We start from the raw sequence: 27,524 nt of genomic DNA, 5'->3' as shown, positions 1-27,524 counted from the left end.
CCACGTCAGTGTTACTGCAGTGCTGAGAATGACCCACCACCCAAATAATACATGCTCTGTGGGGGTCCTGTGGGGGTCCTGACCATTGAAGAACAGGGTAACAAAGTATGCAGAGAGACAGATGGACTATAGTCTGTGACTATAGAACTACAAAGTGAAACTATATGGTCAGTGGAGCCGATATAATGAACAAAGAGTGTAGATACAAGGTAGATGCTTGGAATAAAGTGTTTAGTGAGTGTTTTACTCGCTGGTCATAGAGACAACATGGTTTCATTATCTGACTTTGGCGTGTTAATGGTCATAGTTTTGATTTTTAAAACGGTTAAAAATACAAGTCTTTGTGTAGAAAGAGGTCATAGTCAATTTAAAGTGTAGTTTTTCTCCATTTATGTTCAGCTTTCCTGCTTTCTCTTTTTAGGGCTGTCATGGTGTTTCATAAACTGTTACAAAAATGTTTATTATTAAATTTTTAGCTCTTTAGCTCTATTCACCCTCATTCACTGAGGACTCACTCGCAGGTGCCCTCAAGCATTTAGCAGTAAATTTTTGGTGTAATGGGAGAAATAAGAAAGGGTCAAGATCCCCTCAAACTGTCTCTGGTTCTACTACAGATTGATGTTTATCTATCAATTCTATTTTTATCACCTGGATTATGACAGCTGGACATACATGTTCTGATAATGTAATGTAGTAACGTAAGCCTGATCAATCAGAACTTCACTGCTCATAACCTCATGTCATGCCTTCCGCTGGCGTAGCAGAGACTAACACTCCTGACTCCATTCAGGACTCCAACTACCAGAATCCTCTGGGGAGTCACATGACCACGAACTCTCAGCAATCCACCTATCCACGCTCTGGCTTACCTGATTATTGATTGTTTTCACTTGTTCTTGGACTATATGTACATGTTTGTATTGTTCCCTCCTGTGCATTACCAAGCCTTTGTTATTGTGTTTGACTTCCCGGTTAGTGTTTTTCGCATGTTCTTTTGTTTACGACTTCAGCCTGACACCTTGTGGACTCTGTTTGATCTTCTGTGTTTCTGAACTATTGCCATTGTTCTCCTGTTTTTTACTTAGTCTAGACCTTATTGTTTCTTATGCCCATGTATCGACATTCTGTACCATGATTCTGGATTTGCCATCGTTAAACATTTTCTATCTCAGCCTGCTCTGTGCGTGTCTGACTGTTCCCAAAGCCGTCACACCTCAAAATATTTTATTGACTATAATCACAGCAATAATCAAAGCCATTACACATGAATTTTGTGAATGCTGAAAGTTTATTAGATAATTTTACCACTAGGAAGCAGAAATATTTCACACTGATTTAAATTTTTTAGACAATGCTTATTTTGTTGAAAGGATAGAAGCACTGTAGTGGTTTATCTAAAGCTAAAACCACTCCAAAAAGGAAAGGAAAATAAAACAAGATAAAGAAAAAACAGAAACTGATGATTTTTTTTCTCTTTTTTTGCTGCATAGGTAAATAAATTTTGATCTGATCACTCTGTAACCTCCTCCGTTCTGTCTTTCCAATCTGTAGAAAAACAAATTTTAACAGAATTGACATACGAACTGCTGCATCCTGGTCTGTGTACCTTCTGTTCATTTGATTTTTATTTCAAAAACAACATTGAAAAATGTTTTTGGTTCTGTTATTGTCAGTGGAAAAATCAAGAACTGACTTTTGTTTTACAATTTCACAAACTAAGCATAAAATTAAATTGGTAAACCAACGACAATGGAATAAAGGGTTGTATTTTACTGATCCATATTAACCCCAAATAATCATGCAGAATGCAGTATGGTTGCAGAAGCTCAGAAATCAGGCAGTCATGGTAAAAATTGCTGAATGTTGAGAATATGAGGCCTAGTTCTGACATTTTGTGAGGCTAAATGATGTTTTGTATAGGTATTTGTATATTTTACTTTGTTCCTTGAGCAAAAACCTAAAGTGATAGAAAGAGATTTTTGTACTGGACATTTAACCATGAAACAAAAGCGAAATGAAAGTCATGCTGCCTGATAATGAAGAGAAAAAGTAATACTGTAACATTGTCATCAGAGGTGAACTATGTTATAGAAAAAGTGAGGATTAACCGTTATTTACACACAGAAACCACCGAAATCGTGAGTGTAGTCTCATGTCAAATATAAGATCACCAGTACAAAACATAATATAGCCTACCAAAATACCAGGCCTGATTTCTGAGTTTCTGTGACAATATGTGTGCTCTGCACGTTTATTTCTCTTTAAAGTGATGGGAAATTTTAAATTTGGCTAAGTAAAGTATGACTCCATTGTATTCCATTGTTGTTTGTTTGTTACCTGATTTTATGATTACTTTGTGAAACTAAAATGAAGCTAATTCTTGAATGTTGTTATAGTTCTAATTAATACAACTTATTGATTGATGTAGGTTAATTCTGGAGATCCAATCCCAGCTCAAGGAGATCCACTAACCTGCAGAGTTCAGTTTCAACTGGAATGACACACATCTGTTCTAACCTTGGACTGATTTCATACAAATAAATGAACAGTGATGTTTAAAAGCCAACCCTTTAGCAAGAATGTGCTTATGCAAATGTACATGATTTGAAACTGAAATTAATACAACTTAATTGTAGTTTAGACATTTTAGGTGACCTCGTCTAGAACCTGAAAAACCCCAGGAGCAACTTCTGAGCGCTTGGTCTGAATGACCGTCTGAAAAGGGCAGCTGGAACTGAACTCAGCAGTGTAAATCTCTGTGGACTGGATCCAATGAAAAGAAGTTATACCTTTAAACCACAGGATAGACAGCATATGAGGCGATACCACACTGGTTATTCTTGTTCCTGGCCATCTTGATGTAGCCTCCTTCACCCCACTCAATACCCCAGCTGCAAAATAAATTACTGTCAGTGTTGCATATTCAGAGTTATTATCTGTGTTGAAGTCTTATTTTGCACATTACCCACCTGAATAGTGTTATTTTTTTCATGTCTGTTTGAATTAGCCATAGCTTAGTCTTCATAAGAAACTGTATCTAAATAATAGCCTATTTATATGCCAAAAGTCATGGGACAGGAACTAGTATCGTGTAGGGCCCCCTCTAGCCTGGCGAAGTGCAGCAACTCGACATGCCATGAATTCCACAAGTGGACAGAAGACGTCTGGAGGTATATTGAGCCATGCCATCTAGACAGCCACCCATAACACTGTGGTGTTTTTAGGTGCCGGATCTCTGGTGTGAATGGACCTTTCCACCACATCCCTTAAATGCTCTATTGGGGCAAACATGCAGGCCACATCATTTGCCTGAACTCTCCAGAATGCTCCTTAAACCAATTCTGGACAACAGGTTGGATGGCAAGGTGCACTGTCCTCCTGGAATATCCCATCATTGTGGGGATACATAAAGTCCATGAAGGGCTGCAAATGGTCACTAAGCAGTGAAACGATCAATGACATGTTCAGGTGGACCAGGGGTCCAAACCATGCCATGAGAACACACCCCACACCAATATGGAACCACCACCAGCTTGCAAATTGCCTTGTTGACAACTAGGGTCTATGGCTTCATGGGGTCTGCACCACACATGAACCCTACCTTCAGCTTGAAACAATTTCGTGCCATGACTCATCGGACCACGCCACATGTTGCCAGTCATGTTGGGTCCAGTTAGCAACCTCAGGCACCCAGGTGAGGTGGTGTGTCTGGAGTAATGGTGTTAAGAGAGGCACTCTGGAGGGTCTTCTGCTCCCATATCTCATGGAAGCTAAAGAACGTTGCGCTGACCTATGGTAATGCATGTGGAGCCTCCTGCATTGAATGTAGAAGTGATTTCTGCCAGAGTCACTTGTCTGTTCACAGGGACAAATCTAGCAAGATGCCTTCGGTCACGATCATTAGGCACCCGTGGGCGGCCACAACGTTATCCACTGTAGGTTGTAATGCCTTCTATGATGTATTCCTGGCACACACGACACAGTGGATCGAGGAATGTTAAATACCTGCGCAACTTCAGAAATGTAATTTCCCATATGTCTGGCACTCACCATCATGCCTCATTTGAAATTCGATAATTCGCATCGCCTTGCGATGAGCACGCTAGCTAGTGTTAAACCTCTCTCACAAGCTAACACCTCACAACTTATACAGTTGTGGGTGTTCCCAAGCTACCCCCTGAGGTACCACCACTTCATAATCAATTTACATACTGCTACCCCATGACTTTGGCATGTCAATGTATATCTTTTTAGTTTTTATTATTTGTAATAGGTAAATAGATTTGTAATTTGTTTTCTAATCTAACTGTAATCCAACACATATATAATAAATGAAAAATATGTGGACACCCCTTCTAATTATGGTATTCAGGCTGTAGCATCTTCGTTAGAGAACTTGTGATGAGTGTATACCAGCAGGAGCATTTGAAGCTGGATTCAGGACTAGCAGTTTGTGAGATGTTGGAGCATTTCGGTATCTGAGTTGGGTGTAGAAGCCCAGGCTTTGTATGCTCAGTTATGACGGTGGATGGGGATCACATGCTTAAAATTCAAGCCCCCCAAAAGACCTGTGAGGGTAAGTTGACATGGCTTCTTTGGACTGAGGACTGAATGGGATGAGAGACCGAAGTCAACAGTATGGAGTCAAATCAATGATGACAGAAGTGTAGTTGAAATGACTAGAAGAGCTGTAGGTTCTTAGGCCTTTTCCCTCCTGTGGCATGTAGCAATGTCCATGGGGTCACTTATAGGTTTGGAAAGATGACTGGGAAGTAAAGAGGTAGAATGAGAATGCCGCATTGCAGGAGGCGGGTAAGATGCTTGAGAAGATATTGATGTGGTTCTTGATTCTGGTAGTGTTGGTAGAAATGGGTGGAGACAATGTGTAGCTGAAGGCAAGGCTAAATAATTAATTTCCTATATAATGAGGCCTATCTGGGCAAGAAGACATTGGCTTGAGGCTTTGACGAAAAACACAATGTGTCAGGCTGACATTTAGTTGTGCCAGGTTGTTGGTCATTTTCACAGTAGACACATGGATTTAAAAACTTCAGAGAGGGAGGTTCACTGGTGTCAACAGTGAAGGAGTGATGAAAGCCATGTTAGGGCATGTTAGGACACTCAGATGTGAGTCTTTGCCTTGAAGATTCACAAGTGGAAGAGAGAGGAGATGTCAAGTATCAGGCCTTGGTAGGGGGAATTCCAAGGGGGTTGGTGGTGCAAATTGGGCAGAGATTTAAGCAGCCAGCTGAGGAGCAGAGCAAATAGGGTAGATAAGTTGAGCCTGGATGCTCCATGGGTGCAGGTATGAGAAACTTGAGGAGGCATGAGGAGTCAAGTAGTGATAGGTGGGACAGGGGAGGGGGGTGGTTGGCATCAGTCACAGGGGAAATGACAGCAATTCCAGTGTAGAGCGAGAGGAGACGTTAGTGCTGGCCAGAGAGGAATAGAAGATGCATGGAGAGTTGGGCATCAGTGGGTGGGATGTCAGGGTGGAGGGACAGCCTAATGTCAAAACTAGCTGAAGACCAGGATTAAGAGGAGAAATTAAAGAGACTTAAAGGATGTATGGGCGCAGGCCAGAAGTAAGAGGAGGAGGCAATGAGGGCCAAGCGTTGGCAACCGAACAACGATAGGGCAATGGAGCAGGTGAGGATCGGTTTGGTTTTGGCAGCTGAAAAGTGGGAAACCTGAAATGAGGAGGTATGATGGATCAGGAGTTGCGAGCAGGATGAGAGATAGGGACTTGGTTAAGTTGTACATAGATGAGGATGAAAAAAAGAGGAAAGAACAGGGATGAAGGAAGAGAGGGGGAAGGAATGAGAGATAATGGAGTGAGAAGAAAGAGGGAAGGGAAGAGTGGGGATAAGGAAGGGCAGGACAAAAGGAGTGAGGGTGGGAAGAAGAGAAAGAAAACAAAGCGAAGTTGACTACAAGAAAGGCTTTGGTCTGTGGGTTGAGCAATTGTGTAATGCTAAATCACTAAAATACATAATATAATATGAAATTTGTCATAAGATAGTAAATTTTGCAAAAATTCAATAGATGTCAAGCTTAGTATGGGACAGACTGGAATCACAGCCATGTGCTAGGCAGAGAAGCAGGAGATAAACATGAGAAAGGAGGGAATGAGTAAGCAGGCATGATGGAAGAAAAAAGAAAATTTCAAGAGAGTGGAGCCAGATTAGTGTCGGCGATTAGAATGGGGTCGATGGGATGATGTCATCATGTATAACACACATTTGTATGGTGATGTTATTTCATAGGCCAGGGGTCTTTCTGATGTTTTCCTTTTTTGATGTCGTTTGTTTACCTGTTCTTTACCAGCCAGTAGTCCTGTTTGTTCCAGTTAGTGCCGTAACCAACAAGAAGGACAGCGTGAGTTGGCTTAGTGCTGCAGTTTGGCTCATCATACACACCTGCAATTAGAACATTTAACCACAGTCTCAGACTCAGCTCCCAGCATCAAATTCACTCTTGTATCCTGGCACTCAGATGTGCGGATCAGTACAGACAGCTCATGGTAATGGTTAAAATATGACTACTTTTCTTAGCAGCTTCTGACAGGGCGCTATCGTCGGAGGTGTGCCTCAGTAGCGACGGCACGTGGTGACGGGCAGAGGTTAAAATGAGCCACTGAATACACTGGAGCAGAGTTTTGGCACAATTTGGTCCATACAAAAGAGAAGCAGAGCTGTGCTCCAGTTCTGTAATTTAATCCAAATCTAAATCATTTCCAATATAAATCCATTAAAGTATTTCACCTAAGCGGCACTGTTCAAAAGTAAAGTCCTTCATTAAAGTCTACACACAATCTACCAATCAACCAAATTTAGTTGATGATTAGAATTAAATTAAGTCCACACAACCAGGCTTGATCACAGCCAGCCCTGGTGAATGTAAACACCATTTAAAATAGAGCCTGTCCAGCAATGTGAAGTAGGCTAAAAGGCCTCAAATTCCAGAGGAGATGGCAAAGAAAATAATTGAAATATATCAGTCTGGAAAGGATTACAAAGCTATTTCTGAGGCTCTGGATTTCCAGTAAAATACCAATTTCAGTGCTAAAGGTGGCACAAGCAGTTATCAAGTTTAGGGGCAATTACTTTTTCACATGGTGTGTTTCCACTTGTTCTCCTTGTGTTATATTACATTTTGTGTGAGGATCTGAAACACTTTAGTGTGACAGATATGCAGAAACTCAGAAAATCAGGAGAAAGAAAAAAGCAAAAAGGACATGAAGGTTATTGATGGGGTGTGTCACAGTTCATATTCCCAGTTAAAAGGCATTAATGTGACTTCCAGCTTTATCTGGAAAAGCTGGATAAAATCAGATGATAATGAGATGATTATTTTGATGTAATTTTGATTTCAAAATTAATACGCAAGTAATACTAAAACAGCCAAGTAAATTAACTGACTTAATAACGCGATTAGAACAGAAAATGATTAGTTATTAATTTTAGGCTATTGGTTTTAATCACACTTTCCTGATAACATTGTGAGAACTCCATATAATAACAAATAAATAAATAATAAAAAAAAAAACAATATTGCTCCCACATTATTTCCACCTGTGGAAAAAATAGGGCTCCCCAAATGCAAAAAAACCCCTGTTTAACCCTTGATGATGAGTAAAGATTTGTTTATTGTTTACCTGACTTATAGAGCTGGAAGGTGGATACGGAAGTGTCTATGGCTACAGAAATAGGTCCAATTTTGGCTATGGCATGCTGCAAATCATTCTCGTCTCCACGGGGCAATGATTTGTAGTCCCTGCAGGTAGCTACAACATTCTGTTGATTAAACCGGCACCACCCAACCTGGAGAGAAACAGAAACAATCAGGGCGTATGGATGGCTAGCCTTCTAGTTCAAAGTTTAAAGTGAAAGTTTGGTGAAAAATGTCTACCCCCCACCACAAATGTAGCCAAGATATGCTTTGCTTTTTTAGTTTTACACAATAATTACGAGGCTAAAGTAAATAACAAGCAGGACTATTTCTTGACAAGTCAAAGTTGCTGGTGTTCTCAAAACAATGAATTGACCACCCCAATGTGCAGACCTGAATATAAATTTTAAGACCTGACAGTGAATCTCAGTATTTTTTGGTATTTTTATGGTATGAAACACCATGCGAGGTGATGAAACACAGTGGTAAACATGCCCTCCCGACATTTTTGTAACTTTTGTCGGCCTCAAATTCAAAATGGGCATATATTTTTCAACAAACAATAACATTTCTCATTTCAACATTTGATGTGTTGTGTTTGTAGTATTTTCCTTTAAAAATATGGTTTACATGATTTGCATATCACTAAATTTTATTTTTATTTACATTCTACACACCGTCCCAACTTTTTTGAAAAATGGGGCTGTAGTTTGTTGGGGTTTCTGTGTAATTTTCTGTTAAAAGTACAGGCTTTGAAAAGCTGCTTCAAGCTGGTACTTCTGTACTTTTGTACATTTTTTATGGTAGGGTGTGATGATTTGCATGCAGTTAGCATCATTTCTTGTTAGCTACATTAGTAAAATTAAAGAACTTCAGACTAATTACTAATTATCTTAACTTCAGACTAATTATTTGGCTGAAAAACTACATTTGTGATCGGGGAAAATTGTCCATCTCAGAAGCTCCACTTGTCATTGTCACCTCAGCCTCATATGGATAGGTGTACTCTGCCTGCAGGCCTCTTCTGGACTTGACGTACTCAAAGGCCCACTGCGGCCAACCACCTTTATAGCCACTGTTTCCAAAATCCTGAGAGCAGTCAACCAACTGTTGCTCGCTCAGGGGTATCAGCCTCCTCGTCTTCCGAAACATCTGACCTTCTAGAGCCCCTGTCTGTGAGAGAGGGATGCATACAGACACATGAATAATAAATAATTGATAGCTGGTATTATCATTTTATAAATTGCTTGTAACTCAATGGAGTACAGAATGTAGCTCATATTTTAATCCAGCCTAGCAGTGACACTGACCTTCGTAGAAACATTAAGAACACTGCTGTGAGCCAAATGGTTCCCAGGGCCGTACTGTATGTTTTCCTGAGACTGGTTACGCTGTCTTTTTCTATCTTTTTGTGTGACTAAATCAGAGCCACTGTTTGCTGGCGCTCCGTGTTAAAATGGATCTGTGTAGAAATGCCACTGGAATGGTTACCCCTCGTGCTCAGAATTGTTCAGCCCTACAGTGCTAAAGAGACCATTCAGACCTTAACTTTTTTCTAAATCAGACCCCATCCATGTGCAACTGAATTATGGGTATTGTTGTTAAATGATTTGTATCTGTATGTGTACAACAGATCTGATTGGCTGAACCACATTTGCCATGGATATAAATTTTATACTTATTATACTTCAATAGCACCAAGCTATTAAAAAAACATAAAACAGTTACTGTTGTCCATAAAATCCTTTAATCTAAATGTTTTTTTATTAAAAGTTACACTTTGCTATATTTTATTATACTATATTGTAGTACATATTATATTGTTGTTGACATTTTAAAAGCAATAAGCCACTTCAAGCCATGTGTTGCAATGATTTCACCACACGTTTAACTTTAGGTCACCTTGTACCTAGCATCACCATTGAACCACCACCAAGGATGGGGAAGTAGCTAAGTAGCGCATTACTTTTTGTAGTTAACTACAATTCTTGTAGCTAATAGCTGTAGCCGCTACAGGTTTATGAAATGTATCTAGGAGCTATAGCAATAATTTTCGCTACAATTTCGCTACAGGAAAGAAAAAATGAAATAAATGGAAATGCAAATTTACTTTGCTCTGCTTTAAGCTTTAGCTCAGCTGTAGCTGCTTTTCTTGCATCTCAGGAAACTTTTCCATGAGTTTCTTGTAAAATGTCTCTCAATGTTCAACTTTTTATGAGGCTGAAGTCGCTTCTCATTCTCCTGCTTCTCGTTCGAATTGTTCCGTTCCACCTTAAATGGTGCCTGAGGTTCCAAATTGTACTGCTGAGCCATTTAAGGAAGGAAGAATTCGAACGAGAAGCAGGAGAATGAAAGCTGACTTCAGCTTCGCAAATTGTTGCAGATTAAATGTATGAGGAGGAGTCCATTCATCTCCAAATTATCAATGTTCCTCTTAAATCTCTCTCTTTGCCTTTTTGTTATCTGCATTGCTGTGTGACCAGCAGTCTTCAGCATTGAAGAGTGAATTAGCAGTTATGCGTTAACTCCAGCGTTTAAGCCCATTTATTGTAAAAACTGTGTTAGAACTGTGTGTTATAATGATTTTACAGTGAAGGAGGATTATGTTATTTTACCTAAAAATCTAGTTCTGCTGTGGAGCCACAGCAGCTCTGCAGCAGTGGAGAGATTATTAGTAAGTAAGTAGGCTTTGTATGAGAAAGCTCTCCCCCCTGACGTAACTTTATTAATTCTAGGTACTAATAGTAAGCCAGCACCTTGTGTTCTAAGTAGTAAGAAGTTCACTCAGGTACAGAGGGGCGAGTCCGTTTAGAGCTTTATAAGTCAGTAAGAGAATTTTATAATCAATTCGAAATTTAACTGGCAACCAGTGTAAGGTTGATAAAACTGGGCTGATATGGTCAAACTTTCTGGTTCTTGTAAGGACTCTGGCTGCAGCGTTCTGGACCAACTGAAGCTTGTTAAGGCTTTTGCTGGGACATCCAGCCAGCAGGGCATTACAGTAATCTAGCCTTGAAGTAATAAATGCATGAACTAACTTTTCTGCATCCTGTAGAGATAATGCATTTCTCAATTTAGCAATATTAAGGCCTGATTCTCACCCCAAACAGAGCCAGAGTCACTGATGAGAATTTTGAGGCTAAAATGTTGCAGAAGTTTAATAAAGGACTCTGAATGTCATGTCTGTATATCTTGCTGAAATGAGCAGTTTTATTTCAACAGTTGACAATGCTTTGAACAAAGGTGTTTGGTTTGTGTTTGGTTATTTTTGTTGATATTTATTAGGAAAAACCTGGAATTATTGACTTTGCCGTTACTCTAAATTTGTGCTGGATATCACACCTTTGTTTGTGTAAGTTTGATTGTTGGTTAAATGAGCTCTCACGCCTTATTATTTTAATATGTCAGTGCTGCTGTCTTTTTGCAAGATCACCATGTTCTCCATGAGATAAAACAGAAAATGTGCATAGTGTTTATCCCTAGAACATATTCTCAAATAGACTACTTCAAGAGTTCTCTGCTAATTAAAACAAATTTGTTGATTTATGACATGGCTACTAAGATTTTACTTTATTTCTGTATTGTTTTCATGGCTGCTGCTTTATTCAGTCCACATTACTGTGTTTTCTTGCAAGGGTTAAGTTAGACATACTCTGTCAACTTTTTAAGTAGACATACTTTGGGTATATACAGTCCATTCTTAGCAATTAGCTGTTTGAGTGAGGAGGCATTACAAGCTAATTTGCCATGACCAGCACTAACCTAGCCCAACTATGGGCTACATTTAGACATCTAGGTTCATGCAATGCCTTTGCTTCTTTCAGCATATTCCTACATTCATACAAGACATGTATTTTTGATAGAGTTGTGGAAATATATTGTAGCACTGGCAGTAAATAGTGAGGAGACAATTTTAAATACTGCAAATGGGAGTTTTATGCAAGCTAAATGACTCAACACACAGTGAGAGACACAAAGCACCCTGATATTTTTATTTTTCTGGCGAAATACCTGTATTTACCCGCGAATGAAAACCTGGCCCAATGTCAGCACTTATTTTTCTGTTTTTTTTTTTATTATTATTTCAAGTTATCTTTTGTTTTTTTCCTTGTCTGTACTTCTGCAACTCACCGCGCTGAAGGCCCAGCAGGAGTTAAGGAGTTGCTGGTTTTTAACTTCAGTCACGTAGCCCATACTCCTCCAATCTAAATAATTTGGTGGATCAGCACCCCCTGACGGACTGACGTCTGCAGTTGCAGTGCGAGCCTTGGTCATGTTAAAGGATCTCAGGCAGCTGCCAAACCTGGCCCGAAACTCCTTGTTGTCCTGTTGGAGAAGGAGATGTTGGGAGATTTAATGGCCTTCACAAATAATTACTTAACAATAACAACTTAGCAACACATAATAAATGACAGAGTTGCAAACAGCTAATATTCAGTAAATTGCATTAAAAATTAAATACATTTAGGTGGGTTTGTGTGTATGGGAGTTCTCACCATGTCTGCAAAGTGGTTCAAGCCGAGTCTGTAGCTTTTGATGCCCTGGTCAGCCAGCATGTTGTGCTCCTGGACCAGCTTACGATTGTCCAGCCAGATCATCTTACGCTGAGACTCTTCTTCCACTGATTCATAACCCTTACCTGAGAGGAAACAGATACATATACTTATACTTAAACAGCATATATATATAAGCCTTCAGAACATAAAACATTAATTCCATTCCAATTTAGTAACATATTTTAGGTTGTTTTATAATAAGTGAATTAAAAAGGGTGTAGCTACTTTAAGGTGCATACATTGCTGACACAGGCTTTCAGTTGTGCAGCTTGTATAATTGCCAAAGAAAAACACTGATCAATAGAAAGCATTGTTCTGGCTTCAATTAGAGAGTAACAATACCCCCATCATTGAGCTGTTGAACAGTGGAACTGCATTCTCTGGAGTGAGAAATCATTCTTCATCTGGCAATCTGAGATGGGTTTGGTGGAGGAGGAATAATGGGCTGGGGCCGTTTTTCTTGGTTTGGGCCACTTAGTTTCAGTGAAATCTTAATGCTACAGTGTACTATAACAATCTAGAGAATTATGTGCTTCCACCTTTGTGAAGCAGTTTGGGGAAGACCCTTTTCTGTTTCAGCAGAACACAAAGCGAGCTCCACAAAGAAATCATTTGATGAGTTTGGTTTGGAAGAACTTGACCGGCCTGCATTTCAACCACCATGCAACATTTTTGGGATGAAATGGACTGGCAACTATGAGCCAGGCCTCATTTCCCAATGTCAGATTTGTAAGATTAGTGATGCTCACTAATGCTCTTGTGGCTGAATGGAACGAATCCCCACAAACATTTTCCAGTATCTAGTGTAAAGCCTTCCCAGAAAAGTGGAGCCTGTTACTGCAGCACAAAAAAGGTGACAAACTCTATATTAAACCAGTAAACGAGACCAGTAAGCCATCACGTAGTTCTAGAGATATTGAACTGATTTATTGCTAAACATACAAAGCATTATCTCCCAGATAGACTGCTATTAATACAAACTGCAATAAAACACACCATTAAAAGTACAGAAAACATTTCTATATGCTTAAAATTCTAGGTTCTAGAAAATTTTAGAAGATTTTTATTCCAGAAGATTTTAACAAAGTTTACACTTTTTGAAACTACATAAAACTCACACTGGAACTCATTATTTCTGTGGACACTAAGAAAACTGGAGCTCAGTTGATAATATTACAAAATGTTTGTTTCAGCTCAACAAAGTTAGATGAAATATACTGAGATAAACTTACTTTGCATTTATATGCTCACCATTTCAGTTACATTTTTTATGGTTGCTTCAGAAACAAATGTTCCATTTTTGCCTCTATGAGCTCTAAAAAATGAAGCCCATACTAAAATATATAGTTTTCTAAAAGCCAGTGGTGTAGGCAGTAAAACATTTTGGGTAAGACTGTGAAAAAGTGGGTAGACCCACATTTTTCAAACATGATATTCTCCACAATGTGATAACATCAGGGTTCAGCCTATTGCTGACAGCAGTGCAGTCTCCATCGTATCTATTCCAACTCTTCTGCCTTATTGGAACTATACAACAAAACTGCTGGATCCACATACACTTACCAATGAAGATGACATAACGGAGTTAAAATAACAATGAGCTGTCAAAAGCAACACACAACTGAAAACCTAGACTTTCAAGTATACTAGGTTAAAGAATACGGCCATGAAAAATGTTAATGGACCATTTACATCTTGCCTTTGATGACTTTTATCATAGAAGTAGATATTTTCATTTTGTCACAGCCTATGTAGTGTTTGTAGTAAAAGAGCATTGTATACACCAGATTAGCAGACTAAATACTAGTGTTGTAGTCAAAAATTTGTGACTTCATAGTAGTCGAATTTGAGTCAAGACCAAAACCATATTAGGATGCTTTAGAATAAAATGCAACCTGTTTTTAGTTATTGATAAATAAATAAGTTTCATTATTTCATTTTACAAGATTTTGTAAAATATAAAATAAAATATAAATATCTAAAAATATTATTAGTTAACATTAAATGATAGCCTACATTAGTCCACATTTCCACGGAAGCAACAGTAAGTAAAAAGCAATTGTGCCTTAAAATGTGCAGAAGTGTGTTCTCTGTAGAGGATGTGTTATTTTCACTTAGCCATTTCAACCCAGTTGTTCAAACCATTGCATATCACTTTGCAAAACTTTAAAATACTTAAAACGTTTGGCCACAATGAGCAAAGGTATGTTTGGAGAAAAAAAGAGTGCAGAATTTCATGACAAGAACACCTCTCCAACTGTTGAGCATGAGGATGGATCAATCATGCTTTTGGCTTGTGTTGCAGCCAGTGGCACAGGGAACAAGATGAAGATGAAAAGAGGAAGGCTTTTATAACAGGACCCTCCTCAAAATCCACAATGAACCTTAAGAAGTGCATGCTGAAGGTTCTGCCATGGCCCTCAAAGTCCCCTGGTCTAAATTTCATTGAAAATCTGTGGAAAAACCATGAAAGTGCAGTGCATGCTCTGCAAGGAAGAATGAGCAAACCTCCCCCAAACAAGAATTGAGATACTCTTAGCTGGCTGTAAAAAGCATTTGCAAGCTATGACTATGCAGGGTGCCCGTTACACAAAACCCTGTTTCCATAAAATTGGGATGCTATGTAAACTAGCAAAATGTAATTACAATAATTACTTAAAAATAGTACAAAGCCAATATATCAAATGTTGAAACTGAGAAATTTACTGTTGTTTAAAAAATATATATCCATTTTGAATTTGATCTTCAAAACAGTGACTTTACTGGAGAAAAAGAAACATTATAATAAAAATTTATGTAATGAGAGCAACAAATGTCATTTGACCAGGGCTGCACAAACTTTTGCACACCACAATTGTATATACTCACCGAACTTCAGTTTCCAGGCATGGAACTCCACATCCTCCAGAGAGACACTGGCTGCACCAGCCACGACCACAAGAGCGGTGAGAGCGAGCAAAACCCTCATTCTGCACAGAGTAAGTGTGAATAGGGGTTGAAAAAAGTTTGTAGAATATGTTAAAATGAAATTATTTCTATTTTCATTAATTACATTCACAGTATATTCAATCAGGAAATTTACTCCAATGTAGTTTTGTTCTGGTTTTATTCTGTTTTCTGTCCCCTGTTCTGATCAGCAATGAATTATTAGTGAGACACACAGTTGATTTAACCCCTTTCTACAGGCGTAATTATTATGAAAATGAAGATTTCTGTCCCTCCTACAAACATTTGGCATTGGATATATTAAATTAATTCATTAAAATGTCTACGCTATTTCTTTTAGTTTATTCAAAAATATTAACTGAACTGAACTGAGGGACCTCCAAAACAGGCTAAAAGATTCATTTCATTCATTTATCAGTAATTTTTAGGTCAGTACAAATTGTTAACATTATTTTAAGATTTCATGGCTGATGTGTTACTGCTACAATCACTTACTTATTATTTATTAAAAACTTGAAAATTAACAAGTTATTTTATTGCCCATATCATTGCCCAGTTATTACCGATGTGTATTGTAGAGTGCTACCAGTACTTTTACATTAGTGCAATTTTTATAAATGCGTCTACGGGTGTACTAGTCTTTTAGTTCTTACATGGGTGTAATGTTCTGCAGCCCTGAAGTTCTGTCAACTATTGTTTTTATTTTGATGTTATCTGACTTTATCTACCAAAAGATAAAGATGCTGGTAAACATACTCTGCTCACCATAAACGGCAGACTCTGCAGGTGTAGCTGAGATACTGTTACTTTTTTTATTATTTACTTTTTCCTGTTTTATTTGTTTTTGCCATAATCATTTTGGGATATTTGTAATGTGAACTTCACTAAAAGTTTTTGTTTTTCTAATTAATGTCTTTGTGTTATGAAAAGTAAATAGTTAAATAACTAGACGTTTTTCTCTTACAGTTTTTGGTTCCTCCCACGTGTTGTAGCTGGGGCCTCAATTACTGTGATACTGTGACACCCAGAGTAAACACGCAGCAGTTTTACCTGGTTTTGTTATAAGCATCGTGGATGCTTGTGCAGGTAAGACGTACTAAATAGCTCTCCTCCTAAAATGTCTTAATACCTATGAAAGCCGTGAATTCTGTTTAAACGGCACATAGAATGTAAAGCTTAGAGACACAGAACATGTTTAAATGGTGTGTGGCAATTTTATGCTGAATTTGAATGGAACTTTGATGATGTTTAGCTCAGGCAGGTTTTTGGCTATCAATAGGGAGTGGGAGAGAGCTGTTCTGGCTGCATGAGCTTACTACTGACTAGGGGTGAGAATCTCTAGGCACCTCACGATTCGATTACGATTCAGAGGGCTGCGATGCGATTATAAAACGATTATCGGTCCATCTCGATGCATCTTTTTTTGCTATACAGCATTTCTATTTTCTCACTGTGCGAGGACTTGCTATTTTTAAAGCAAAGTATTTGTAATGATCCATAATGAATTTACTTCCAATATCTTAATATATATTAAATCAAATGGAAGTGATGTGGCAAGTGAACTGGAAGGCTCTCATTCACTGCTCGTTTGGAGCACAGGAGACGCTGCTGCCACTCATCTGTGATTAAATACGCAGTTACGGTGAAATAAGATCCAGTGGTAATCGATGTTCACGCAGCACATTATATCCGTCCTGCCCGTTTTCTTTAGTGATTTTATAACTTCGGTTTTGGTTTCATTGTAAAGAAGGGGGGATCGCTGTGTCAGTAAAATATCTTCGAGATGGGATGCTGAATCTCGGCTCCAAAGTGTGCAACATAGCGCGAAAGCCCTGGTTCTCAACGACTGAGAACTGCCGTGCAGACTGCAGGTCACATAGCAACGATGCGTTATTCGCATTTATAAGCACTGCAGTTGGTTTCCTGGTACGTTAAATCTACAACGAGAGACCGTCAAACACTAAAACGTTGCGAAGATGAAGTCAGCTTCTCTTTCGAATTCTCCCGTTCCACCTTAAATGGTGCCGCATTTACATTGGGCACCTCAGTCAGAATTTAAGGTGGAACTGGAAAATTCAGCAAGAAGCTGGAGAATGAGAAGCGACTTCAGCCTCGTAAAACAGTCGAACATTGAGAGACATTTTACAATAAACTACTCTAGTTTTGAGGAAAAGTTTTCTGGTGAAAATGGGAGAGAAGCAGCTACAGCTAAAGCAGAGCAAAGTAAATCTGCGCTCTCATCTATATTTTTTAGCCTATACTAGGACATTAGCAGATACTGAGACATACTGGACATTAAATGTTGTGGCTCCCAAGGTGGTTTGATTTTTGTTGAAAGGACAAAATGCCTCTTCTTATCATTTGGGTTGTGACTCCTGATCTAACCTGGCTTTAATGCAGAGGGAGCCAGTCGGATTTCTCACTCATCCATGTGTATTTTTGTTATGTGCCGCCACAGAGTGTCTGGGCGCTGCATTTACCCACTTCCAAGTTCCTCCCTTTGCGTTCCGTCAACATTACGTTCTAAATTAAATATTTAGAAAATCGATTTTTGACATTTATGAATCGATTCAGAATCATTCACGTCCGCATCACGATGCATCTAAAAATCATTTTTTTCCCGCACCCCTACTACTTACCCGTGCTACTTTTATTCAGGAATAAACCTTCAGATCTCCACTTCCTGGGGTGTGCATGCCTGGTCTCAACTACTGTCTCGAGTCTGCTATACAAGCATGCAAGAGTCTCTGACCTGAAGTATATGTGTGATATGACATCTACGACAGATGTAATGTATAAGGATAAAAAAGTAATTTTCTTAAAAATAAACAGTAAGTAGAGATATTAAGTGCCAAACACATTCAAACAGACAACATACAAACTGCAGATTAACTCAAAAACAATAAGAAGCCCTAGTTGAAATCTAATAGTTTTCATACCTTCAGCTATTTTACTTAAGCTAGTTAGCTAGCACATTTGTTATACAAACTACAGACTAACCAACCATTTCAAATTCTTTTGACTCTCTTTTAATTACGATATATACTCAGTGTAGTCCTTCAGTTTCTATATTGAAAGGCTCATTATTTGAAACAATGTTGAACCTGTCAGGGTTTTAGTAGGTTAACTTTGTACAATGCAATGCTTGCAGCTAATAACAAGACTAAACTAAAATTCTCTACTAAATACTTAAGACTGCAGGAACAACAGCTGGCCACAGAGTACCTTTAAGATTCAGAAGTTTGCCTGAATTCTATTGTCTTCTGACAAGAAGAAATTCTGATAGAATTCAAAATGGGAATCAATCTAATAGTTGGAGCTGGAGCAGAGTCTCAGAAGTTGGTGACTGGAAGTTAAAAGAATCCCAATTCCCAATTCAAAAATAAACTTGAGGTGTAGCATCCTAAAGGGTTAAGAACATTGGGAGTGTTCCAGTCCTTATCAAATCTGGTTCCCAAAGCTGTTGGATTCTCCTTCTACATGGGAGGTCTTTGGAGTGATATCCCAAACTCATCCCTTCCACAGGCTGTAATAACTTGACCTGAAAATAGCAGTATAGCAATGCTACTCTATCCAATCTGATAGAGCTTTAAAAATTCTTCAGAGAGAAATGTGAAAGGAGCCAAAAATTCAGGTATGCCATGTTTGAGATCAAAAAAATTGAGACTGAGTCCAGCCAAGAATCTTACTACACAAAAATCACACAATCCTTTACAATCTTTAAAAGAAACACCTTAAATACTTTTTCATTAACTATTTCAAAATCAGCACACAGTGCAACAAGCAACAAACAGCTTCTTTGTAAACAACTGTCTATATTATAAGCAATGTCTAGTTTTCTCCGAAAGTAACACTAAACATTACAGCCAGCGAGTTCAGTTTGATTACATAAGACAATAAAATCTTGCTCCTCTTGGTCTGAGAGTCCTTTAGGTGCTGTTTGGTAAATCCAAACCAGCTGTCATGCGCCGTCTACTCAGGGTCATCTTCCATCTGGAAAGCCCTGACTGGTGCCGAGATGGCTGTTCATCCATGTCCACACAGCATCTCTGAAGTCAGAGTCAGATCACCTGAATAAAGCCTTTCTCTTCAGTTTTCTCAGTTGGTTAGGTGGCCACCCTTACTAGAGTAGTTTTAAATTTCTTTTTTTTAAGAATGATAGAGGCCACTTCTCTTTAGGACTGGCAGAAATGTTTTGGTACCCTTCCCTAGAACTTTGCCTCAACACAATCCTTGGAGGTCCAAAGGTTCCTTTGACCTCATGGTTAGATCTTTGTCCTAGCATGCACTTTCACACATGGGGCTTTATATAGGCAGAAGTGTGCACTTTATTTACTATAAGGTAATTTACTAGAAGATGTAGAAACATCTCAAGGATGATGACCAAAACCCAGGTGCACTTGATTTCAATTTTGAAGGTCACTGCATAGTCTGAAAAATGTATTGCAATGAAATCTTTTTTACACTTTTGATGCTACTAAATTTACTCTGCTTACCACATGCAGCTTACCACAAATCTACACTCACACTCTTACTTAGATCATCTTAGGAAATGCATAAATAGTGCTTTCCTACTAATGAAAAAAGTCCTGCCCTGTAAGGATCTATGGCTACGTTTACACAGCAGGTAAAAGTGGCCCAAAATCTGATTTTCTCACCAAATCCGATTTTTTTGTTTGGCTGTTCACATTATCTTTTAAATGTGACCTGTATGTGACATCAGTCTGAACAGATCACGCTCCTAAACCGACCCGCATGCGCAAAAGAACAATGCTTCACGTGGCGGCTCATCCAAGGGTAAACAATCATGACGGCCAGCGAACGCCAGTCGCTCCCAGAGCTTTCAGTTTCGTCCTCGCCAGCATCACAGGAGCGATTCTAAAGTTCCAATGACTGACAGCTGGGCTCATCACCCACAATGTGTTTGAGTTAATCGAAAAAAGGGCACGTTATTCGGCCACGGCCACATCTTTGGTTCGTGTCCTCAGATTCTTTTAACTGTTGTCTGACGCTGCAGCCTCGGTCTCCTCCGGCTGCGTTCGGCCGTTTCTTTTGAACACAGAGCGTCTGCGATGAGTCTCTTCTAATGTTTTAGTACAGAAACATCAGTCTAAATATTTATGAGTCTCAGCAGTGCGAAATTATGACAAATGTCGAGTTGGATTGACATAATAGTCGCATGAATTCCTTTCTGGCTGTTCAGACTGAGTCGCATTGCCGCAGATCGGATACGTATTGGATTTCAGTACCACATATGAAAGCGTCTCAAATCGGAATTGAAAATGTCAGTTTTTTGCTGTTCACACAGCCACACAGATGACACATCTGTGTCACATATAAGGAAAAAGATCAGATTTGGGCCACTTTTACCTGTTGTGTAAACATAGCCTATGACTCCTCTATCCATACTCCTTGATACTTCCAAGCACATTTAAAGTATTGATATGTCCTGAAAAACGGTAGGCTTCACTTTCTGGGTCAGGGACTGAGGAATCAAGGAGGCATCAGTAAGAATTATGAGATCCATCCATTGACCCACACCCAAAAGAAAAGGGAACAGATTGAGGGCAATGCCTCAAAGATCATCTGTGATCTTTACAACCAGGAAACACGGCTCGGAACCTCGGTATAACACACAGATTTTCGCAACCAAACACAGAAAACAAAGGTGTATCTATGAGAGTCCTAATAACCCAAATTAAATGCAGGTGTGCCAGACTGAAGTGGAGGAGTAGGTGGAGCTAGGGAGAGTCGAAGTGTAGTTTCCTCAGAGGGGGGAACATCAAGAAAGAATGCCCTCCTAAGGGTGCAGCTCCCAAAATGCACGACAGATGGTGGGTCTGGACCATGAGGAGGCACAGCCACGGCCAGCAGAAGTTTCAGAGGGGAGGACAGTCCATAAACCAGGTCAACAGCGGGAGCAAGCATACAAGCTGTGCATCAGGATGGGGAGCAAGCACACAAGCTGCACCAGGAACCAGCAACTGATTGGAGGCTGGCACCAGATCAGAATGGGGAGCTGGAAAATGGCTCCAAGTCTCTGGGACAGCAGGCAGTTTTATCAATGCCACTTCAGCCTAAACCTGCTACTAGTCAACCTTCAGGTCCCTGTACTGGTTTTAGCCATTAATGCCCCAAGAAGTTGCCCCTCTTGGGTTGGAGTCAACCAGTAGACATGGCCCCTCACCTTATGACTAGGTCAGCACACACAGCAGATTTTTCTTCTGCTTACCCAGGCCCCCAAACTGCAGCTGATATTTGAATTTCCCTGGATTGGCTCACCCAGTCTGTGGTGGGCTAGGGGTCTTAAAGTAGAGAATCCAGCATTGAGAAACTTGCTGTGGCCTCCAGTCAGATCAATGCTTTCTTGGTCAGCCCTGATCTATCTACTGGAGATCTCTGGCAAATCCAGAGGCTGTTCTCTCTTTTGGGTCCTAGATGAATGCATCAGGGATCTATACGTTTGCATTGATTACCTGGGTTGAAAAAAAAATAACCGCCAGGAGCATCGTCCTTTGTTGTGTATGACACAGTTTTCAATAAGCTGGACTTACATAGTGCCTATAACCTTCTTAGGGTCCACCAGGGTGGAGAATGGAAGAAAGCATTTATTATTCCATAGGGCCACTATGAGTAGCTCATGATGTCCTCTAAATGTGCCAGCTTTCTTCTGTAGTCCATGTCCGATGGGGGGTTCTCCAGCTTTGCTCGAGAACCATTTTTATGTGAAACTGGAAAAATCCCTTTTCTACACTCATCTGGTCACCTTTCACAGGTTTGTCATGTCAAAAGGCCAACTGAGCAGGCACTTTAAGACCAAGGTCACCATGGCTGCACCCCACCTCTCTTCACTCGACTCAAAGCTTTCTGGGCTTCGCCAATTTCTTCTGCCATTTCATTGAGAATTTTAGTACAGTGGCCACTATATTGACTGTCCTCCCAAAGAAAGGCACATTAGGACATTGATTGGAAGAAGCAGATCAGGACATGTATTACACAAATGTAGGTTTTTGCAACATTCAGGAATCAGCCATTTTCTACTTTCTTACTAAAATGAACTAAATTTAAAATTGGTATTTATTGTATTAATATTATCTGTGTTTATTGCAATATTTGCATTTTCTAAGCAAATAAATGCTTATTATGGATATTATCCAGATAAACAGCTTTTTATTTAATTTTCTCATGTGCCTAAAACCCTAATTATTCCTTATACCAAACTGATCATTCTAGAGGTTCACATTCTTTTACCAACCAAAACATATAATGTTAGATTGTTTTGTTCAATAAATGAATGAAAAACCATACAATTGCTTATGTTATTTGTTTTATTTGATAATCTGTTTTTGGCTGATCTGATCTAATTTTAAGTCAAACTCCTGTAGAAATTCACATAAATGTTAAAGGATTTGCAAACTTCCAAGCAGCACTGCCTTTACTGTAGCTTTTAATAGAAGACTAGAAAGGAAGCTCATGCTGTAGTTATTACAATTGTCAGATGAAAATTATGTGACAGAGCTGTCTAAATAAAACTACCTGTGAATTTAGAGCATTTTAGAGTTTTCCTCATGAATCAATAGTGCAGTATTCTCTGTGTTTTTGTGTTAGGATGTCATGTTCACCACTGAGACGTAAGACTCTCACTTGAGTCCTGAATGACAGGTGCATCAGATTCGTTCTACTGTTCCCAGCTACATTAAGAACCGACACTACAGAGTGTTCAAGGCATTACACTGATCCTGCAAAAGCCATCGTGTTCTTTCGGAGCATGTGAAATGTGCAAGACTGGGGCCAGACAACAAGCTTGGATATTAGCTAGCCTAGTAACTCACACCTTCATTGTCCCACAGCGCATTGCCTAGGCGTATTTCCCTCTAAGGACATTAAGTTATGGTTGGAACTTTGTTCTCATAACACCAGGGTTTGTTCATTGTTGAGGTAGCACTGTTCATAATGTTGTTAACACTTTCAAGAGTGAGGAAGAAGGCCCACTTATTCTGTATTTAACTACTCATTTAAACTTATACTGTAACTTATACAGAAACTCTATTTATTTGTTTATTTTATTTTATTAGCAATGCTTATCGACCCATGTGTCTGCACATGCACAATGTTAAGTTTGTATAAGTTACTCTGAGCTCCATCTCCTGTATATAAAGTGTTTATATAATTGCACAGTGTTCAGTTGCCACGATCATGGTGTTAACAACGAACATCATGGTCCCATGAGTGAAGACTTAGAGCATGTATGTCTGTAACATGTTGGAATGTAATGAACCCTTTAGATGAACAACTAAATCATCAATAAAGTTTTAATCATAAAAAGTTGTGTTGCATTCTAAGTTTTTTCCGTCACTGAAATTAATTTGAATCTTAGTATATTTGCCTCTTTCTGGATAACCATGTTTGTAGGTGAGCCAACATGTAAAAGTAACATAACAACAATGATCACAATGGAGTATTTGAGTCATAGTTTCAGTGTAATCACCCACATTATTCTGAAGAACTGATTTTTTTCACCTGACGTAAGATGCAGTGAAATACAACACAAGGTGGAAAGAAGTAAGTTTGCATTTACGGGTCTAACACCACTTAGTCTTACTGTTTCAGCCTGTAACTCTGTCTACACATCACACTGTCCCTGAACATTTAAATACATAAAAGGTAAGAAACTAAGTAGAAACAGGTGAATTAGTATTTTACAGCACTAGTACAACGGCTCCAAAGTCCAAAGACTGTTTAGTATTATTCATTTTTTACATGAGTGTAATTTTATGAATGTTTGTGCGTTTCAGCTCTTACCTCTGTGTGATGTACTGCAGTCTTGAAGCTCTATGTGTGAATGATGAGGTGAATGTATCGGCCCTGTCGGCTCTCGTTTTTATTGTGACTTTATTTGACTAATCCACCACAATGATGCTTATCCCTGTGCTAAATATGCTAGTAAGCACACTCTGCTCACCACAAACAGCTCACAGCAAACATCTCACCACAAACAGCTCACCATAAACATCTCACCACAAAAAGCAGACTCTCTTATCAAGATCATCTTCTAAAATGATCAAACAGTGGCTTTTAGAGACGGTTTTAGCTGTTTGCAAATTGCATTCTTTGTCCTAAATTTGGAAAAGTGTGAATTTGGTAAAGGAGTTATTTCCTACCTTGAGAAGACTGCAGGACAGGGTCGGGTGAAGCCTTTTGACGTTGAGGTGCAAACAATACTATAGCTGCTTTTGTACAAATGTTTTGGTTATTGTGTCACCCTGCATTAACCTTTTTGCAATCAGATGCCCCTTCTGCATGATCACTTGAGTGCCAGTCAGCATCTGATTCTGTGAAGCAGCTACTGATCAGTTCCCCTGTGTTCTTGCTGCACTTGATCTCAATAAGCTGTTTAAGTTGGAAATCGATGCAAGTGATACAGGTGCTGGCAGTGTTCTTCAAGAAGATGAAGATCACATTGACCATCCTGTGTGTTTATTTTCCAAGAAGTAATTAAAGCATCAGTTAGCCTACAACATCATTGAAAAGGAAGCTCTGGCTCTCTTGTTAGCTTGGTAGTAGGTCTGTTCCCATCACAATTTTCACTGACCACAACCCTGTAGTTTTTCTCAGTCGTGAAGTCCAACACATATCAGTGTTATTGCACTGGTCCCTTATACTGCAAGGTTTTTGTTTATCCACCTGCCATAAAACAGGTTTGGACGAAGTGGTCACAGATGCCCTTTCCAGGTGATAGTGATTTGTGATTTCTTTTGAGGTTCACATTTGGGGTGTTACGCTCTGCTGTATAAGCAGTGGACATTGTGTGTGTCTCTCTCTCTCTTTTGTCCAGGCACTGCAGCACCAGTACACAGATGCTCTAGTCCACTTTTTGCTCCTCTGCTCAGAGTTTTGCTCAGTGTTCCAGTCCGTGTGCTGCCATCCTGGCCTCCAGTGTCTTGTGCATTCTACATCACAAATTGTGTGCTCCATCTCACATCCCGTGGATGTAAAGCACCAGTCTGTGCGTCTTCTGCCAGCCCTGTGCTCACCTGCTCACTAGCTTGGTTACTGTGCTTCTGGCTGTATAATCTGTATTTCTGCTGTTCTGTGTTCTGGGTTGGTTGCCATTTATGTTGGGAGTGGAGGTTTGAATATCTGTTTTGTGGTTACTTAGGGAGCTATTTAGACAGACTGTCTGCCAACCTGAAGTCAGCACTGGTGTTTGTCTTTGTTCAGAACTTTTACAGTGTACTTTTTACTTTTTCATCCCAGTCTGTTTGTTTTTAGTTCCTTGTCCCTTGTAAGCTGTTGCTACTATATACCATTTTCTCATTCTGTTGTGGCTCAACTTTAGACTGGGTCATCACAGAATTTGGGGGCTCATCCTCTCTTTCTTATTTTGCCTGGTCTTTCATTTTGTGGGTGGGGGTGTTGGTGTTGTGGGGCTGCTTTGTTTGTGGGCTGCTATGTCTGTGTTTAGTCTCACAGAGTTTGCTCTCTGCCTCACATTGGAGGCTTTTGATAGCTGTCGGAAGGACGGCATTCAATTGCTTACTTTTTTGGTGTGTCAGTCCCATCTCTAGTTACCAAGACTGTTGTGAAGGCTGCTCTGTTGCTGCATTAGTAGTGGAGGGGATTTTGCCAGAGCAGAATGAAGCCCCTGGTGTTGTGCATCAGCTAGACCAAGTTTTAGGAGTGGTGGATGCTGGTGTCAGGCTTAAGGACGCATTGGGGTCAGACAAGGGTCCAAATGTAGACCCAATTGGTTCTCGGTCCCATCTAGAAGACATCCGCTTAGAGGTGAGGTTGAGGAAGCTGGAGTTGGAGATTAAAAGGTGTTTACAGACAATGAGGCAGATGCTTATTTTCCTGTGTTTGAATGTATACCTAAAAAGTTGAACTGGCCCAAAAGTTTATGGTCATTGCTGCTGCAATGTAAGCTTGTGGGAAAAGCTCCAGAACTATGTTCAGCCCTTTCTTTAAAACAGAGTTTTACAACCGAGCAGTTAAATGTAGAGATTTTGTATTCAAACACAAAACACAAACATCACAATTTCACAAAAACACAATTTTTAGGGAACAAAGTCAAACTGAGAATTTCACAAGACATTATTAGACATGACATGTCATATGTTGCTTGTGTAAGGATATCATGTGGTATAAATGTGTAATTTACACTGATATGCCAGAAGTCATGGGATAGCAGTGTGTAAATTGATTAAGAATTGGTGTTAACTCAGGGGATGGCTTGGGAACATCCATTGATAGCGGGTGCCAGATGGATGAGATATTCCATTTACGAAGTGCGGGACAACAATCCTTGATCCAGAGCATCACGTGTGTACCAGGGATGGACGGTGCAGTGTGAGAAATCACATCCACATCCAATGTTGGAGGCAGGACACACAAATCCCGCTTCCATCTGGAAATTGTAGCATAAAGGCCCGACTGGAGTGGAGATGGCTTTCTTTCTGGAGACAGAGTGACCTTCAGGTTCTTGATAACCTCCGTGTTTGCTAAGTTTGGTCAGGTGACCAATACTAGGAAGAGTCTTTGTGGTTCCAAATTTCTTTACGATTGTGGTCATTGGGTTCTTTTGGTACCACATCTGTGCTTCAACACAATCGTATCTCAGAGGTCTACTTACAGTTCCTTGAAGCTTATGGCTTGACCATTGCCTGTCCCTGTGGGCCTTTAAGTAGATAAATGTGTGCACTTCCAAAGCATGTTCAATCATCCGAATTTAGCACAGGTGAATTAATCAGAAGTAGTAGAAACATCTCAAGGATGATCATTGGAAACAGGATCCACTTGTGTTCAGTTTTGAATGTCATAGCAAAGAGTCTGAATACTTACATGTGATATTTCCATTCACTGCTGTTCCAACAGCAAAAGAGAAATGGAGCAAAAAAGAACCTGGCAGTCAAACTCACAGGGCAGTTCCAAAAACAAATGGGTTAGCATGTCCCTGTAAACCTCACTGATGAACCCTTGGAAGAAAGAGGGGGCATTACAAAGCAATAATGGCATAACAAGATATTCATTGTGGCTTCAAGAAAATGGTCTTCCATTCATCCTCTTCCTTGATCCTAATTATGTTATAGACACCTCAGAGGTCTAATTTCATGAAATAGCTTGAACCATTAAGTTAAATCTACAGTATGGTACAAGTCTGAGACTACCCTTCATGTATTCAATTTCCAGTCAAAATGACCATTAAAAATAAATAATTCAGTTTCCAGGAGATATTCCTGAGGAGATTAGAAATAAAATAATCCAATCGCATATGGAAGGGGGAAAGAAAAATAAGTGGAAAAAAACAAGATTTCAATGCATGATTAATGTCACAACTCCCTTCGGCTCTGA

General features: G+C 39.5%; 1 protein-coding gene across 1 annotated transcript; it reads right to left on the bottom strand.

Moving 5' to 3' along the window:
- Positions 1 to 1,286: 1,286 nt before the first annotated feature.
- LOC118823556 (cathepsin L1-like) lies at positions 1,287 to 24,010 on the bottom strand. Its single transcript, XM_036593248.1, has 9 exons — positions 23,976 to 24,010; positions 15,096 to 15,196; positions 12,168 to 12,310; positions 11,803 to 11,997; positions 8,653 to 8,844; positions 7,658 to 7,823; positions 6,314 to 6,419; positions 2,790 to 2,891; positions 1,287 to 1,545 (listed from the first exon to the last, which is right to left on the bottom strand). The coding sequence occupies exons 2-8, from the start codon at positions 15,193 to 15,195 to the stop codon at positions 2,792 to 2,794; spliced, it is 1,002 nt and encodes a 333-aa protein (XP_036449141.1). The 5' UTR covers position 15,196; positions 23,976 to 24,010; the 3' UTR covers positions 1,287 to 1,545; positions 2,790 to 2,791.
- Positions 24,011 to 27,524: the final 3,514 nt, after the last annotated feature.

Source organism: Colossoma macropomum, unplaced genomic scaffold (genome assembly GCF_904425465.1).
Source record: "Colossoma macropomum unplaced genomic scaffold, Colossoma_macropomum, whole genome shotgun sequence".
Lineage (NCBI taxonomy): Eukaryota > Metazoa > Chordata > Actinopteri > Characiformes > Serrasalmidae > Colossoma > Colossoma macropomum.
This window is presented reverse-complemented; position numbering and strand designations above follow the sequence as displayed.